The 16,477-nt window shown below is 47.2% G+C and overlaps 1 protein-coding gene across 1 annotated transcript in view; it reads right to left on the bottom strand.

The window, feature by feature from the left end:
- Positions 1-16,477, bottom strand: part of SLC24A3 (solute carrier family 24 member 3) — a 318,425-nt gene that overhangs the window by 33,262 nt on the left and 268,686 nt on the right. Inside the window, exons 7-8 of the mRNA XM_087818590.1 lie at positions 9,133-9,207; positions 51-76 (exon numbers count right to left, since the gene is read on the bottom strand). Coding sequence (XP_087674716.1) covers positions 51-76; positions 9,133-9,207 — 101 coding nt within the window. The remainder of the gene's footprint in view (positions 1-50; positions 77-9,132; positions 9,208-16,477) is intronic.

The raw sequence follows: 16,477 nt of genomic DNA, 5'->3' as shown, positions 1-16,477 counted from the left end.
TGGCTCTGAAACATAACAAGGAATGTTGGAAGGGAAACAGAGGTACTTACCAGGAAACTTGTTCATCGTAAATGAACTGTGAAAAAAAGAAAGTATAGATTAGACACACGCTTGTGCACGCATGCATGAACACGGACGCTGTGTGACAGCCCGCCCTTGTTGCTGGCTTGGGGAGACTCGGAGTGGGGCTGGCCTGGAACACGAGGCCTGTGGGGCGGCTCCCCTCTATGCTGGTTCAGTCTGTGGCTAGTGTTCGTGGGAGGAGGTGTTGCTGGCAGACTGGGGTGGACATGAAGTGGAGGGGAGAAGCATCAGGTCCTCCCATCCTTCCTGCAATTTCTGTCCCACAGTGGATTGGGACGGGAGCATGACCAGCCTGCTGTGTAGAGCAAGATGCACTGTAGGATTGTACGTCTGGAAGGGGTGTAGGCGCTTGGCGGGGGCTTCCACACACCAGCCGCTCTGGGCCACCTGAAGGTGTGTGCAGGTCTCTGTGCACCGTGTAGCACCTTCGAGCTTTTATGGAAGCACTCAGACTCCTTTGTACTCAACACTTTTCCTCCAGCCGACCTATATCCTTAAAAGAATTTATTTTCCAAGGAAACTTGACATCACAACCAGAAGTAGAGAATCGCCACTGGCTGCCACCACACGCAGAGGGTAAACAATAAATGCAGTAACAACAGTGACTGAAAATCCTGGCTGCCCAGGCTCCGGGTCATGGGCCTGCCCTTTCATTAAAGGAGATTCGCAAGGGCTGAGCAATGGAACACACACAAACACCAAATGGAGACTTCTTCTGACCAGTTAGGATCCAAAGAGAATACACAATAGGACTGAATTGATGTAAGTCCTAGTTCATATGTCATTTAAAACCATTTGTCATTTTGGGGGAAAGAAAAAAAAAGGTATACTTTAAGTCCTTTGATTTATACAGGAAAACTGAGTCACAGAGAACATGAAAAACTTTCTTGGGGTTGCTCAGTTTGCTGCAGTTAGTTCTAGAACTCAGCCCTGGCTCCTAATGTAGTGTCTCTATGTGACTTATTTGCCCAGACAGCCACTGTTGAAACTAAGTGGGTGCACCTGTCTGTCACTCAAGCAGGAGCCAAGGGCTGGCCAAGCCCTTTCTTTCTACACTCACTAGTATGACTGTTTTGAGTGTGATCACATCTGAGTGGTTTTTCATTCAGGGGCAGTGGCCCAATGGGAACTGTAAGGTAGAAACTTGCAGGACAGTCTGGGTGTAAAGTGTCATTACTGCACAGAGATGATAAAGCCAGCTAAGGATGGAGGCATGGCTTCAGTCCCCAGCGACGATACTAACCATCAGTTGCGAGAGATGCAGAAAAAACCACCACGAAGATGTGCGGGGTACAGACCAGAGGCCCATCCAACAGCCCGTCTCCAATGACCCCGCAGGCGCAGAAAGAGGGTGAGGGGAAAGGGGCAGGCACACTTATTCGTAACAAGCTCTTACTTAGAAACATTCGAAAAGGTGTTGGCTTCATTGGGTCGGCCACTCCTGCTGTTGTTACCAGATTCAACAGATTGACACCGGATGAAATTGTCACACTACCATGGGAACAGGATTAAGGACATGGAAGAGGGACGGGGGCGCCCCAGGCTGGATGGCAGGGAATCCACTCCCTGGGAGGTGCTCACCCTTGCTTTTGTATAATCACCAGCTTTCAAAGAATTGTTGTCAAGAAATCACGGAAAAGAACAAATACTTTAAGTTGGAAAATGTTTCCTATTAATTGAAGTTAATTTAATATCGGTCTTAGGCAGTGGGCTAGAACAATCGATTCGCAGCCACTTAGGAGAGCAGGAGATACTAGAGAGGGTTTATTAGGGCACCAATTTAATTTTCTGCTATCAGGGGAGGCAGGAGATACTCTATAACAGGAAAGTAGCTTTTAGAAAGCCCTTATTATGTGTAATCTGATTGACGTGGGGGCACGGATCAATACGTCTTTAACTATTACTTCAATGATCATATCAATGAAAAATAAATCAGAATGGGCTTAATTGTACAATGGATCCCAAACTGATAACAGAATTTACAGGGAGCACAATAAATCACAGAAATAGTGGGACAACTCTGGACAGCATAGGACAAGATACGCAATCAACGGTGCAGCATCCTAGGCCTGAAGGCCAGGTGATGCCTATGGCTGGGGAGTTGGGGTGTACATGGTTTGGGGGGTGGAGAGAGAAAGAGAAATGCAGGTGATCTCACTAGGGAACTAACAAATGGTGCCGTCTGAAAACCTCCAAATAACTGACGCAGTGATGTCTCACCCCCAACCACTCAGCCAGGAGGCCTTAGCTACCCTGTGGCAAGAAGCAAACACAGTCTGGATTTTATGCCATTACTTTAAGAGGACTGGGTCAAAAAGTGAGAGGACTCAAAAAGGAATACTTAAGTGGGTAAAGGGGACTAGAAACCAGGCTTTACGAAAATAGATGGACAGTGGCTTGTTCGTGGCGGGAGAGGAGGTGGAGAGAGAGCTGCCTCCGGGCATCCGGTGCTGTTACTTGGAGGAGGCTGATCATCCGATCGCCCCTCATTCAGGAGACTGACTGCAAGTGAGGAAATGGGCACTGTTCGCAGAACGTTCCTCCAGGGGGTACATCCTTAAGAAGAGCTGGAATCAGCCTCCCTGAAAACTCGTAAGATGACAAGGACAGGAGACTCTCACTTGATGCTGCTGATGGTCAGAGGGAATGGGTTAGGGCTCCATGTGTTATTCCTTACATATTTTGTTCTACTTAATTCCTTTGAGATAAGTGTTGCATATCCCTCTGTATCTTCATGCCGTATTTGTGGGTAAAAGAATACAAAGGAACTTGCCCCAGCCCCGACAGCGGTATTACCAGGGTTGGAGGCTCCCCGAAATCCCTTTTAGGTCCTGTCTGGATCCAGAAACTGCGCGCCAGTTCCACCGGCAACCACTAGGTGGCGGTCACGTCACAGCCCTCAGGCCTGCCTCTGCCAAGGCAGGGAGGTTGAAACAGTCAAAAGGTACAAATTCGAGCTATAAAAGAAATAAGTTGGGGGGGGGGCGGGGGACGAAGTGGGTCCAAGTCCATTTCACAGCTCCATTAAATCTCCAGGAAGGAGAACAAACACCTCAAGACAGCCTCCCGAAGGAGCCTCCGGCTCAGCCAGAGCTGTCGCAGGGCAGGGCGAGGTCCTGGAGGCAGCTCCCGCCTGGTGTTCTGAGTTGGGGACAGGTGGGTCCCTCATCTTATGCCAACACTCAATTCTCATGATGCGCTGAAGTTGAGGGACCCGCTGGGTGCCCTCCGGGACTGACCCACTCTTTTCCCAGTCGGAGTTTTGAAAACAGACCTTGGGAAAGCAGCTCCCTGAGCTCTGCTGCCTGCGTTTGGGGCCAGGCGCGGTGTCCGCCCCCCAGTGGCCACATGTGGGTCGTGCTGACTGATATCAGGGTCACAGCTTCGCTGCACATGGCTGGCCCAAGGACCTGCTCTCTGACCCACCCAGGGTTCATCCAATGCTACTTTTGGCTTCGCCTAGAGCTCTGCTCGTGTTTTGCAGATGAACTAAATGGGAACACACAGGCGTGAATCTGAAAAAGCACTCTTCCTCCTGGCTTCAGGGAAACAATTGGGTACCATGGAAACCAGCCTTTCCGTCCTGGTGTCTGCTCTAGAATTCTTCCAAGAGATGCTGACATCCGGCAGGTGGATCGGTAGATGCTGGACCATCCCAGGGAACTGCGGAGGGCGTGGCACATTCCAGATGGACCAGTGGGGAAAAGACGAGTCAGGATTTGCCCAGGTGCGTGGGCAGGGGCGGAGAGGCCGGCGGGGCTCTGCAGGGAGGCAGGTGCGTGTCCCTGCACTGCATGCCGATCCCTGGGTGTGCTTACTGTAAGCTGTAACCATGGAGCAAGGTGGCTGCACAGCTAAGATTTCGTAGCTTGTGTTATAATCACTGGCACTGTTAGAATTTTAAGCAGCAAAAATAATAGAAAATCAACACCATCATTTTCTTTCAAGAAGCTGAAACCTTGAAAATCTCCCCTCCCTTGCTGGAAGAGAAAACTGCCCGCCCCCCGACCCCCCACTCGACAGAGTGGAGATGCCCTCAGATGTGCCCTAACGGAGCCCTGACTTCGTCTGCTTCAGGGACCAGGGTGCAGGCAGCCTGGGCAATGGCGATCCCACCCGAGGAATCGGATGGAACACGCTGGGAAGCTGCTGCTCTGCACCGAGGCGGTTTGCACGGGAAGGTTAAAGGGAGTTGGGACATTAGCACCGCTGGCAGGCGGACTTGCCGGTGGGTGGTGGGGCTGCAGGAGGTAAGACAGTGACGAGCCAGAGGGACAGGGCCACGGAGGCTAGCGGGGGGTGAAGGAAGTCACCACATGACTCTAAGAGGTCTTTCTCTCAAAGAAAGGGCAGGATAAGAAAATTTCTGGATTACTTTACATCAGGTGTCTTAATGAAAGAGGCCCAGGAGAGGGGCGGGGGGAGCTTTCTCTTCAGTCTAAAAACATAAAAGTAAGTGCAACAGACACGTTTCTCTAACGGCAGGTTGCATGGTAGATGAGGTAAAGCTGGGATGATTTCAAAGAGGCAGATTTTATTGGAGGGAAAATCTGAATTCTTTGCTGGGGTTGTGTAGAGGTATCATCTTAGATGCCTGCTCTGGTAAACCTGACCTTTGACAAATCCCTGAATTTCTGGAGCCTCAGTTTTGCCATCTGTCAAATGGGGCTCCCATAATAGCTAGCTTGTAGAGAATTGAACTGGAAAATCATCAACAGACCCAGCATGGCATCGAGACTGTGCTTGTTAAAACGTATAGATGCTGTGAGAATGCAGGTCTGTTTTCTAGGGAGGAATTTGCTCTCCACAACTGTGCTATCCAATAGGATGGGCACCAGCCACTGTGGCCACACACATTTAAGTTAATTAAATCAACATTTTATGCCTGTGGTCTCACCTCCTGCATTTTGAGAGCTCAGTAGCCACATGTGCCTAGTGGCTACCGCACTGCACAGCGCGCCTAGGCCCCCTCTGGCAGCTGAATACCTGAGTCATCTCTCTTTGTCCCGACAGAATCCCCTCCAGAGGAGAGATTGCAATGAGCCCTCCAGAGACAGAGAGGGCAGTGTCACCTCAAAGGAGCCTCACTGCTGTGCCAGTGCTCAGGGTGCCCTGAGGGCCTCCCAGCTGGTGCTAATGGCTCACCTGGCCTTCTCCAGGAGGACAGCGCTCGGAATCTGGATCTCTGAGCGAGCATCTAAGTTATCCTGAACCACTTCCACCGGAGGTTTCCCTTCCTTGAGGCTCACATCCCCAATCTCAAAGCAGAGATGTAGGGTAAAAATAAAGTACTCCTTTTAGGGCAGCTGTTAGACTGGGATGTAATGAATCATTTGCATTTATGTAAATTACATAATTATGTAAATTACAGTAACATTTCAATAAGAGTCTGTGGGGCCTGCTGGAATTTGGAGCAAGGATAGGACTGGGGGGCTGGAGCTGTCTGGTAAAAGCCAAAGGGGGTTGTTATGGGGAGGGAGAGAAGCAGCAGGAGAGTCTGTGAGGATTTGGAGACTATTTATCAGGTAGATGCACACAGGGACATGCTCCAAAGAGCTCTGAATGCTCTAGGTCAAAAAAGTGACACTTCTCTTCTAGAGACCAAAGTCATGGGGCCACCTTCCTGGCCACATTCTGCTTCTCCAGGGCCTGAGGCTTCACTGCAGAGAATGTCACCAGGGTTAAAGGGGACACTGATGGGGCAGGGGAAAGGCTCCGAGATGCAGTTAAAATTTGTGAAATTTTAACTGCTTTAGACAATAACACCTTCTTAATTTCTTCTGCTTTCTCCCTAAAAATTGACAACAAACACACTGGAAAACAGCACAGAGCGAAAGTCGAGTGAAAGCCGAGTACCTAATGAACTGCGCCCCTCGTCTCTGAGGTACCCGTTAAGCTCCGTTGGTTTCAGGGTGTATGTGCTTGTCTTACTCTAAGTTTTCCTTGTTGGCCGGGTGCAGCTGCACCGACGTCCGCGTTAGCGGTTCCAGAATTCAGGGAGTAACGACTCTAGCAGCGCTCTCCTGGCCCGGCGGCCACGAGCATCCCTGGAGAAGTCATCTTTCCCACCTTTTGGATGCCAGGCCCTGTGGGTTGCCCTCCAGGCTCCTCTGCTGGGTCTGCAGGACCGCTTCCCAGGGGTGTATACAGAAATGGCATCTGGTCTCGTTTCCTCCGGACCTGCCCTCTGGGTGAGTAAGCCCTTTATTGTGTTACCTCCGGGGGCTGGCAAGTTCAGTCTTCCGAACAGTTCGGAGCCATAGAAAGGGGAAAACCCCCACCTAATAGTTAAAATAAATTGTCCGGACGGCTGGTAATTATTTGTGGCTAGAGGAAAGGCTTTTAAATACAGGAATTTTAAACGCCCATTGAGGGTCCCATGGGGAAGCTTAGTATCATATAAGGCAGGCCAGGAGAAACGTGATTTGGTTGCCATGACATTAGAGGAGCACGGAAAGAGGAGACCAGGAAACCTTGACAAAGAGATGGAGCAGTGAGAACAGCAGCTTAGCTGGGGAGCGGGGCGGATTGGGGGACACTGAGAGGCCTCCGCTGCTAAATGCCGCTAAGTGCTGAGTCTTCTGGGAATAGAACTGTTTTAGTCGTCATGCTGGTTTTAAGTTTCACGTGAAAATGACCCAGAGGACGAGCATCAGTCAGAAATTCAGGCAACCAAGCTGCCACTATGCCTTGCTTTTGAGAACCTCAAAATTTACTCCAGGAACAGTCACAGCCATGCAACAGACAGACACCGGGAGGAAACAGCGTCCAACCATATTCGAGGTCCAGGTTCTCCGCGTGCAGTGCGTGCTGCTGGAGCAGAACCCCCTGCGGAGGGGAGCAGGTCCTGGGTGAAGTGCAAACTCCGGGGTCCTGCCCCAGAACCTGCTGAGTTAAAATCTCCGGCTGTGCATTTTAAATGAGCTCGCTGGGCATTTCCAGGGCACACTGAGGCTGCAGGAGCACTGGTTAAAGTAAAACGAACCAAGCCCAAGCCTTGAGGACCCAAACTTTACCTTTTCCATTACCTCCTAACAGTAGAGAAATGTAATTTTTTTCAAAATCACAGAACTCTAGCCTTGATATCTGGTCTTTAAACAGAGCTCTCCTTCAGGTAAAGACAAAGAATCCCTTGCTTTTGCACGGCGTTGCCATGGAAACGCAGAGCTGTGGACAGGTTGAGAGTCCCTCCCTCCACTGGGCTCTGTGATTCGCCAGGGCACATGGCATGGAGATGGCTTTGCCCAAAGACCCCGCTCCAGCGAAGGGCACCTGCACCCTGAAGACGCAAACCCGCTGGACTTCCTCACTTAACCCATCATGAGCAACAAATACTTTTGTTTCATCTTGGATGTGCCACGATGAATTGGACAGAATATAGGTTATTTCACACACAGATCAGGAGGTGTCTATGCTGGAAACTGAGGCCGGCACATCTGCTCTGGGGAGTGGACATTGCCACGTGCTCCCGGCCACGTTGGCCTGTGCTGCTCTGTCTCTTCACCCCGTCTTTCTGAAAGTGGTCATCTCTTCCTGGAACTCAGCAAAAGCGGAGAGCTGCATTCATCACACCACCCCCTAACCGTGTCTCTTTAAAGAAGAAACTTTCAGAAATTATCCTAAAATACCCTAAAGCGCACAGTGTGGTTCCTGCACCGTCGGGCACAGATCACTGCAGAGAGCACCTGGGAGGTCTGGGCTCGGGAGCAGAAGAGTCTTCTAGACTTGGGGCGATCCTACCTTTTCATGGATAATAACTGAGAACATGAACAGAGTCAAGTGTGTCCTTAAGTCTCCTAACCAGGAGCTCAACAGTGTCTTCGGGTCCAACAGCGGGTCTCCGAATCCTCTGCTGTTTGGGGTGGGTTGCACTCTACCAGTTATCAATGGCCCTGGAATGAGGGGACTGTGGCGCTAACCCAAGATCTTCCTGTGATCTGTAGGTAAGAAAACTAAGACCCAGGGAGACTGATTTCTCCACGGACATTAGAGCTGGTAAGTGGGGACCAGAGTTAGAAGTCAGATCTCCCATTTCAGTTCTGATTTGCCACTCTCCTGGACGGCTTGGTTGCCAAGCTATGGGGTTTGGTTTGTCCCCACGGGTGACATAGAGCCACAGACCATTTAAATAAGGGACTGACATTTGCAGATGTGCTTTGTAGAGACACCACTTGGGCGGTTCTAAGGATTGACTGGGGAGGGGGAGAGAGAAGGGAGGGGATAAGGGGAGGGGGTGGCAGTGACACTACTCATCACAACACTGACCTAGGATGAGCTGCATCCATTCAGGCTGGAGATGTAAAAAACCTCAACTAAAATGGGCTAAGGGGGGGACACACCAGGGAGATTTTTGCGAGATGAAGATCCACAGGACAGTTAAGCCAAATGGGTATTGTGGCAGTTGTGGGGAAAGGTCAGTTTAATCATTCCCAGGTTGGGTGGCAGGATAGGAATGGGGGCTGAGATATAGAAAGAGGGCCAGTCTTGGGAAATCATCCTAAATTGAGAGACATGTTGAGTTTGGGACATGAAGATGTCTAGTAGAGGGTTGCTAATCCATGACTGGACCTCCGGGAGTTGCCACTGTTAGGAGCACAGTGTAGGGGTGTCCACACAAAGGTGGCAGTGGCAATGGGCCTTGTGGGAAGAGCTGGGCTGCCCTGGGAGAACATACAGAGTGAGAGGGAGACGTAAGGTCAAAGCCAGGGGCGCTGATGATGAAGGGAGCCACAGAGGAGCCCGCGAGGACAGGGAGAGGGAACGGTCAGGGGGCTCACAGGAAAAGAGCAGGGCTCTCATGGAACCAGGTAACCATAGTCGATGCTCCTATTCTGAGCACCAACGATCAGGCTAGGGTGCCGGCTGATCAAAGTAGCTGGAAGAGAGAAAGACGGCCTCCAGGCACAGACATCCATTCGCTCATTTGTCACCAGACTCCCTGAACCTGCTGCACGCAGAGGAGCCGCAGGCACACAACCCTGAGTGGCGGGAAGGGCGATGGGAGCTCAAGGTAAGGGAATACCGGCGGGGCGTCCATCACACACTTACCACGATGAGTGCGACCACAGACAGTGTGTAGTAAATCGAGTCCCTCAGCAGGCACCAGGAGGAAAGAGCCACAACCTGAAGGGAAGGGGAAAAGACAGTAAGAGGCAGGACATCCAACTGTGCTAAGGAGAAAACGTGGCTCCTGGTGGCTCCTGGTGCCCCAGCCAGGAACAAACTAAAACCCAGCCTAGTAGTCCTGTCTCCTATCCTGGATCAGTCCGTCTGCCTGTCAATGTGAATTTGCAGAGCATCTTGAGGCGTATTAGTCTGGACCTTCTGAAAAGCAGATGCCAAGATGGGATTAAACCTGCAATGATTTTGTTAGGGGGAGAAGCCCATGTGAGAAAGTGGGGAGCAGTCAGGCAAGCTGGGAGTGCCACCAACATGACTCGGTTCTGACCTGTGAAGGAGAGTGGGAGGGTGGGGTGGATGCATCCCAGGCTGCAGGGCAGGCTGAAGAAGGTGCAGGATGACCGAAGGGGACCTTTGGTACACAGCGACCTGTCAGAGGAGTCCCGTGTCTCCCAGGAATGGGTCAGTCTTTGCACCCCTAACATCCCGTAAGGGGATGGGATCAGCGATCTTACTGTGTGTCCTTTGTCAACACTCCTAACATCTGCCACAGCCCATGCTCCTGTGTGGAATGAAGGCCCAGAGCCACCCTTCAGAAAGGGCATGAGCAAACCCGATTGGCATTCCCCTCCTGGCCCCCTTTTCTTATCTCTATTATATGCCTGGTCTGGTTGGCACTAGACCCCTGGTTTAATCATAATTTTGAAAGACCAGTTTGCACACTGATCTGGCGAAAATGTGGTTCTTGGGCAGCTGGGAGGAGTCCCTTTAAAAATACGATGGCTCTGCTGAGCCTATGCCGACAGGCATGTTGCTGGAAGCTGAGGCGGCCTTGGCAGCTGCGCCCAGGCTTCCCGCAGGAGGAGGCCCCGCGGTGTGACAGAGGAGGCAAAGGGGCAGGGCTGGGCCTGGCGCAGAGGAGAGGAGGGGGGAGGGGGAGCCATGGATGCCAGGGACAGGCTGTCATTTGGAAAGAAGAGTCATTTCTCCTTGGGGTGTTCTTCAAAGCCTCTTTTTGAGGAATAGCTGCTATTTTTCTTTGCTTTGCAGAGTGCGTCCGCGTTGGCAGACCCTCACAAGGAAACCACGGAGCGTCACAATGCCACATTGGAGGTGCTCCCTGGGACGTCACTCCCAACCTCCTCCCGCCTCCCGAGAAGAGTGTCAACCACCCCGTGGCCACAGGGTACGTCTGGCTGCCTTTGCGCTCGGCCTGCTAAGTGAGAGAACAAAACAGATGTCGGCGCTCAGCTGGACTGATGACAGGCACGTGATGCCCCAAAGACAAGAGGAAAAGGGACTCCAGGGACAGGGCAACCTTGGGGGCCTTTTCTCCCCGACTGCTGTGCCAGGCTACAAAGAAAAGATCAGGCAAAGTCAAACCCAAGGCCTTCTGGATTCAAATAACATGAAAGATATGACTTAAATAGAACCGTCAATGAATGAGTGCAGTCTCTTTCCATTAACACGCTCTTCCACTTGTTATACGGACACTTAGCTATTTTCTGTTGCTAATTTTCCCTAACTAGGCTTCCTGTTTGCAGATCTGAATGACAGACCATGGGGTGTCAAGGAGAGGATGGCGCTGCAGAAGTCACTTTCGAGCCAGGGGAAGCATCTTTTACACTGTCGTCATTCTCTCCTTGCGTCGTCAACTCTTAGAGCCTCTGGTCATCACCCAGCAGCCGCAGGCAGAGTAGGTTAAACCGGACGGCACTGCTCGCTTTCCAGTGGGTCACAAAATACGGTGAACATCTACTCAACCGACTATCATGAGGCAAACGGACTTAAAACATGTGGCAAATTTCAGTTCTGAATTTCTTTCAAAATCACTTGGGCTTCTAGTTAAAGATGGCAGGTGGCTCACATACTATTACCTTTGCTCTTTCTGTTATAACAAGATAATAATAAAGGGATTTTTTTTTTTTTTTACAAAAACAAGACATAAACCTGTAAGAAAAAGAAGAAGACCTGATGAGAGCAACAACATTTTGGAAGCTGAAAATCAGAAGAACCAATGATTGTTCAGCGGGCCGTGGACAAGGCTCTAGATGTGGGGATGAAAGTCAGCCTGAAAACGGGGTAACCGAGAGACCGCTCAAGACCTTAATCCCCTACTTTCCGCTGTCACTTCAGGCAGACTAGTGACTGCACACCCCACACCTTAACAGAAAACAGGATGCCCAGCACTCAAAGAACAGGAGTTCCAGAAAACAGAGCAGTGGAAACAATCAAACAAATGCATCGAGGAGCATTTCCAGAAGTTAAGGGCGAGCATTTCCTGAGTAAGAGGGCCCTCTGAGTGTCCAGCTCAACAGACCAAGAAAACACTATACGCCAAGGCATATCGTCATTAATTTTCAGCATATGGGCACAAAAAAAGGCCCTAGAAACTGCCAGAGAGAGAGAGAGAGAGAAACAGGGTTATATACAACGGGTCAAAACCAGAATGTCATTTTATTTCTGAACAAAAGCACTGGAGGCTAGAAGACAATTTTGAAGATACCTGGAATTGTCCATTAAAAGTAAGTGAAGATTAAAAAGAAAAGTTTGTCTGAAAAAATTTATTTCCCATGCACCCCCTTCTGAGACAGCTACTTTTGGAAGATGTGCTCCACCAAAATAAGGGAGTAAACCACTTGCTACATGAAAGTATGTTACAGTAAACCATTACACCCGATAAGAAAAATCTGTAATAATAAGTGAGGAAAACTTCCAGAATAGGGAAGGAAGACCCTCTAAAGACAGTAAAAGGAGATTCCAAAATTAAACTTCTGCAGCAGGCTTAGGGAATAAGCTAGCCAGATTAGAAGTCAGAGGACTCAGAAGTAGTAAAGCCAAAAGCACAAAATTAATGGAATATCTGGTAATTCTGAACCCATGGAAAGGAGGTTAGAGAGCTCTGGGGACAGAACAGAGAAAACTAAGCAAATAAACGAATAACAAAAATGTCATTATAAACCACAGGGGAAGCACAGACTTGTGCAGGAAAGGAAGAGAAATGATTATGTATTAATGGCTTGGCCATGAATAGTGGGAAGAGTCCTAATAAACTAAGCATAGATAACCATCTAACCAAATGTATGATATGACTAGTTTGGGAGAATGGGGGGCCGGGCAGTAGGGGCAGGTGGGGCTAAAATAGACCTAAACCCTCCTCTTCCATGCTGTGAGGTCACTGGAGAATGTCTGAAACTAAAAAATCAAGTATTTGCCATCAAAGGAAGTTATTCAGAGATATTGAGCAAGTACCAGGATCAACCAAACTAATGAGAAGTAGTAGCCTCAGAAGAGTGGGTGACTGGTGTTGGTGGGACTGGAAGATGGCTGTGTTTCATAATAAGCCTTCTAGAACTGATTGCCTCTTTCAGCTCTGTGCATATGTAATTTTAATAAAAATAAAAACTAAAATAGGAAGGAAGCATAATACAAGTTATCCACTTAGATTTGCTGCTTAAAGATATAACACTTTGCACTAGGTCTGAGATGTCAAATCTGGATGGATAGTGATGTATGTTATCTCTTTATAAATAGAATTGTTGTCAATGTCTGGACTGTCATCAAATATCAGCACCAGATTCAGAGCCCACACTTAGCAATGCCAATTTTTTTCTATAAAACCAATAAACTGGAGGACAGGTAAGAAAGAGTCAAACCAGAGAAGAATTTCTTTCCACACTCTAGAGCAGCGATTGTGAACCTTTTCATCTCATGGCACATCAACTAATTACTAACATTCTCAGGCACATCAAAAATATATATTTTGCCGATATGACAAAAAATAGGTAATATTTTGATTCATTCACACTGGATGGCTATTGTTCTGTTGGCTGTTGTAATTTTATTTGGCAATCTAAGGGAAAAGAGGTCAGTGACCCTGACTAAATAGTCAGGTGTTACATGTTTTAAAAATTCTTGCAGCACACTGGTTGAGAATCACTGCTCTAGAGGGAATTAAAGAATTGTTGATGATTCTGTGGTCTCTATAATAAGAGCTGTGACCATCACCTCATATCTGCCTCTGCCTTACCTTTCTGTGATCACCATTCACCACAACAAAAATTATTTCTCTCATATATTTTCTTATTTCTGGTTACGGACCTTTATTTTATGCATAAAAAGACCCCTTAACATTCTGTGTAAGACTGGTTTAGTGGTGGTACACTCCTTAAGGTTTTACTTGTCTGGGAAAATCTTTATATCTCATTCAATTCTGAATTTAACCTGCTGGATATCATATCCTCGGTTGTAAATTATTTTCTTTCAGCTCTTTCACTGTCTCCTGCCACTCCCTTCCATCCTGTAAAGTTGCTTCTGAGAAATCAACTGGTAGCCTTATGGGGTTTCCCTTGTATGTGACTTCTTGTTTCATTCTTGCTGCCTTCAGGATTGTCTCTTTATCTTTAGTTTTTGCCATTTTAATTACAATATGTCTTGGTGTGGGTCTCTGGGTTCATCATGTTTGGAACTCTCTGTGCTTCCTGAAATGAACCTGGATGTTTGTTTCCTTCCCCAGATTAGGAAAGTTTTCAGTCGTTATTTCTTCAAATTTTCTTTCTGCCCAATTTTCTCTCTCTATTCTCCTTCTGGAGTTCCTATAATACAAGTGTTAGGGCATTTGATGTTCTCCCAGAGATCTCGTACACTATCATCATTTTAAAAAATTCTTTTTCATTTTGCTGTTTTGATTCAGTGATTTCCACTCTTCTGTCTTCCAGGTCTCTAATTTGTTCTTCTGCATTAACTAATCTGCTGTCTATTCCTTCTAATGTATTCTTCATTTCATTTGTTGTATTCTTTATCTCTGATTGGCTCTTTATTACACTTCCTATTTCTTTGGTGAAGTACTTTCTGAGTTCCTCTATTCTACTCTCCAGTTTGTTGAGCATCCTTATGGCTGTTTCTTTGAATTCTTTATCAGGAAAATGACTTATTTTCCATTTTATTAGGTTTTTCTTCAGGGTTTTATTCTTATTCCTTCATTTGGGGCATATTATTTTGTTTCCCCATTTTGTTTTACTTTCTGTGTTTGTTCATAAGAGTCAGATGGAATAGGTATCTTTCCTAGTCTTGAAAAAGTGGTCTCTGTGCCCTGTGTGTTGGATAGTTTTGGCAGGTTGGTTGTAGTTGCAGCGGGTGCATGCAGTGCCTAGTGTGTCACCTGGTCTGAAGGAATGGGTTCTCGGTAGGGCAGCCTGGTGTGCTTCCACTTCCTTGCCCTTCTGATCTGGCAGAGCAGCCTTGTATGTACACATAGCTGCACTTTGCTTAGTTCTGCACCCTCTCTGAGTGGCACAGACCCACAAGCACATAGCAGCACCCCACTCACTCCACACAGGCAGCTGTGCGTGCATCCCCTGTTGCTTTAATTGTCCACAGCAGCAAATATATCTGACACTTCCTGAAAATAAGGAGATACAGGAGGGTTATCTCATTCAATCCTATGGCAACCTAATAACGTGGGCAATGTCTCCCAGCAATAGGGGTTTGGCCAACTTGAGGGAGTTGACCAAAATCATACAACTAGTGGTGGGGAGGGGCTGGGATCTGAATCCAGGAAGCTTGAGTCTCAAGCCCCTGTTCCCATTTACTATGCTACAGTGTTCACTGAGGACAATATAAAAGCAGGCACCCATTTGTGAGGGCCTCGGGGAGATTTTATTCTCTCCGTGACTTTCAGCTGTTAGGCAGCTGTGTTGGAGATGGCAGCCAAAGGAGGAAAGAGCTGAAGGTAAGAGAAAAAGTAAGTAGTGACCACAGCTCAGTTTTTAAAACATACTGCTTTAAAGAGATTCAGGGCAAGCGATCAAAGCAGAATGAAGTTACCATAAGAATCATAGATACGGATATGGATATGATTATGGTATGGATGTGTTCTGAGAGTCAGGTAAATGAATCTGAAACTACTCTGTTTAGCTAGTTTAATTTAAAAAAGCACACCAACACAACACCAATATAGCTCATTGTTTGGTGACTGAATGTTGTTTTCCATAAACATGAAAACCTGGATGCTCGAGGGCTTTGCTTCCTGGTGAAGGGTCTTTTATCTCGAGATGGAGACTAGCAACCATCTGACTCAGACGCTGAACGTATTTACTGGCAGAGAGGAACATGTTAGCACCTCTGCATCAAAATGGAGGCTCTTTGGCATCTGTTGGCAGGTGTCACCCAACTCAGAGCAGGAGAGACATTGATGAGAAGACAGGGGGTCCCCGGCCCTTTGCGAAATGGCTGCAAGGAAGAAAGACAGCCATTCTGGTGAAAAGACCAGAACAGGGGTCCTGGGAGAAAACCAACAGTGAGTAATTCTGCCCTTGACCTCATTAATCAATAATACAGATGGTGCAGATTACAAAGGGCCATCTGCTGGCAAAGGCCTCTGTAAATTAAAGCCAGAGGCTCTCTTTTCCCTCTATAGCTCTAGGAATCCCTCCCAGCTGGAATTTCATCTTGATATTTCTTTTCTATTTCTGGAGTGCATTTCACACTTTTTCTACTAAAGATGCAGTTTCAGTTTCTTTCTTATAATCTCATTTAGTTTCAGCATGGCATAATGGCATAATTACAAAACAAAACAAAAAAAACAACAGAAAAAGAGACAAACAAAAAACCAACAAAAAAAGGGACAAACTAAAAAAAAACCCCTATACTTCCCAAAACAGAGGCAAATATTCTCCTTTATTCAAATGTTGAGTGATCATCTTTTCGAATTCTGACTCCTTTTAGGAGGCTAAACGTAATTGTTTATGATAAAACTATGTATTTTCTGTATATGGATATGTATTGCAAACCTGTACATAGTTATTTATATATGATAATATACACACATAGTATACAGGGTGGGGCAAAACCAGGTTTACAGTTGTTCATTTGGAAAATAAAATACAATAATTAATAAATAATAATACAAGAATAAACTCTGTTTCCATACTCACAACTGTAAGCCTACTTTTGTCCCACCCTGTATATGGAGATTTATAGTGCATATGTAATACAATATAATATACAGGATGCATTTTCTTGACGAAGAATGGAACTTGACATTGCAGACATTTTAAAAAGCACAAATTACCCTCAAACTTGTGAGCAGTTTGCATTTAAAAAAAAACCTACTGAAGCAGTCAGAACATATAACAGTTACATGATATGAAACATAAACTGCTGCAGTCTAAGAGTAATGTTATTTCACACAGATTTCATGGAAAGGGATTTGAAAAATCGTAACATGAGTTTCCTCCCAAGCTTTCGAGCTGACACAATTTCCATAGCCAAT

Source organism: Miniopterus natalensis, chromosome 7, assembly GCF_054644295.1.
Source record: "Miniopterus natalensis isolate mMinNat1 chromosome 7, mMinNat1.hap1, whole genome shotgun sequence".
Classification (NCBI taxonomy): Eukaryota; Metazoa; Chordata; class Mammalia; order Chiroptera; family Miniopteridae; genus Miniopterus; species Miniopterus natalensis.
The sequence above is the reverse complement of the archived record's forward strand: the minus strand, read 5'-3'. Positions and strand labels throughout refer to the sequence as shown.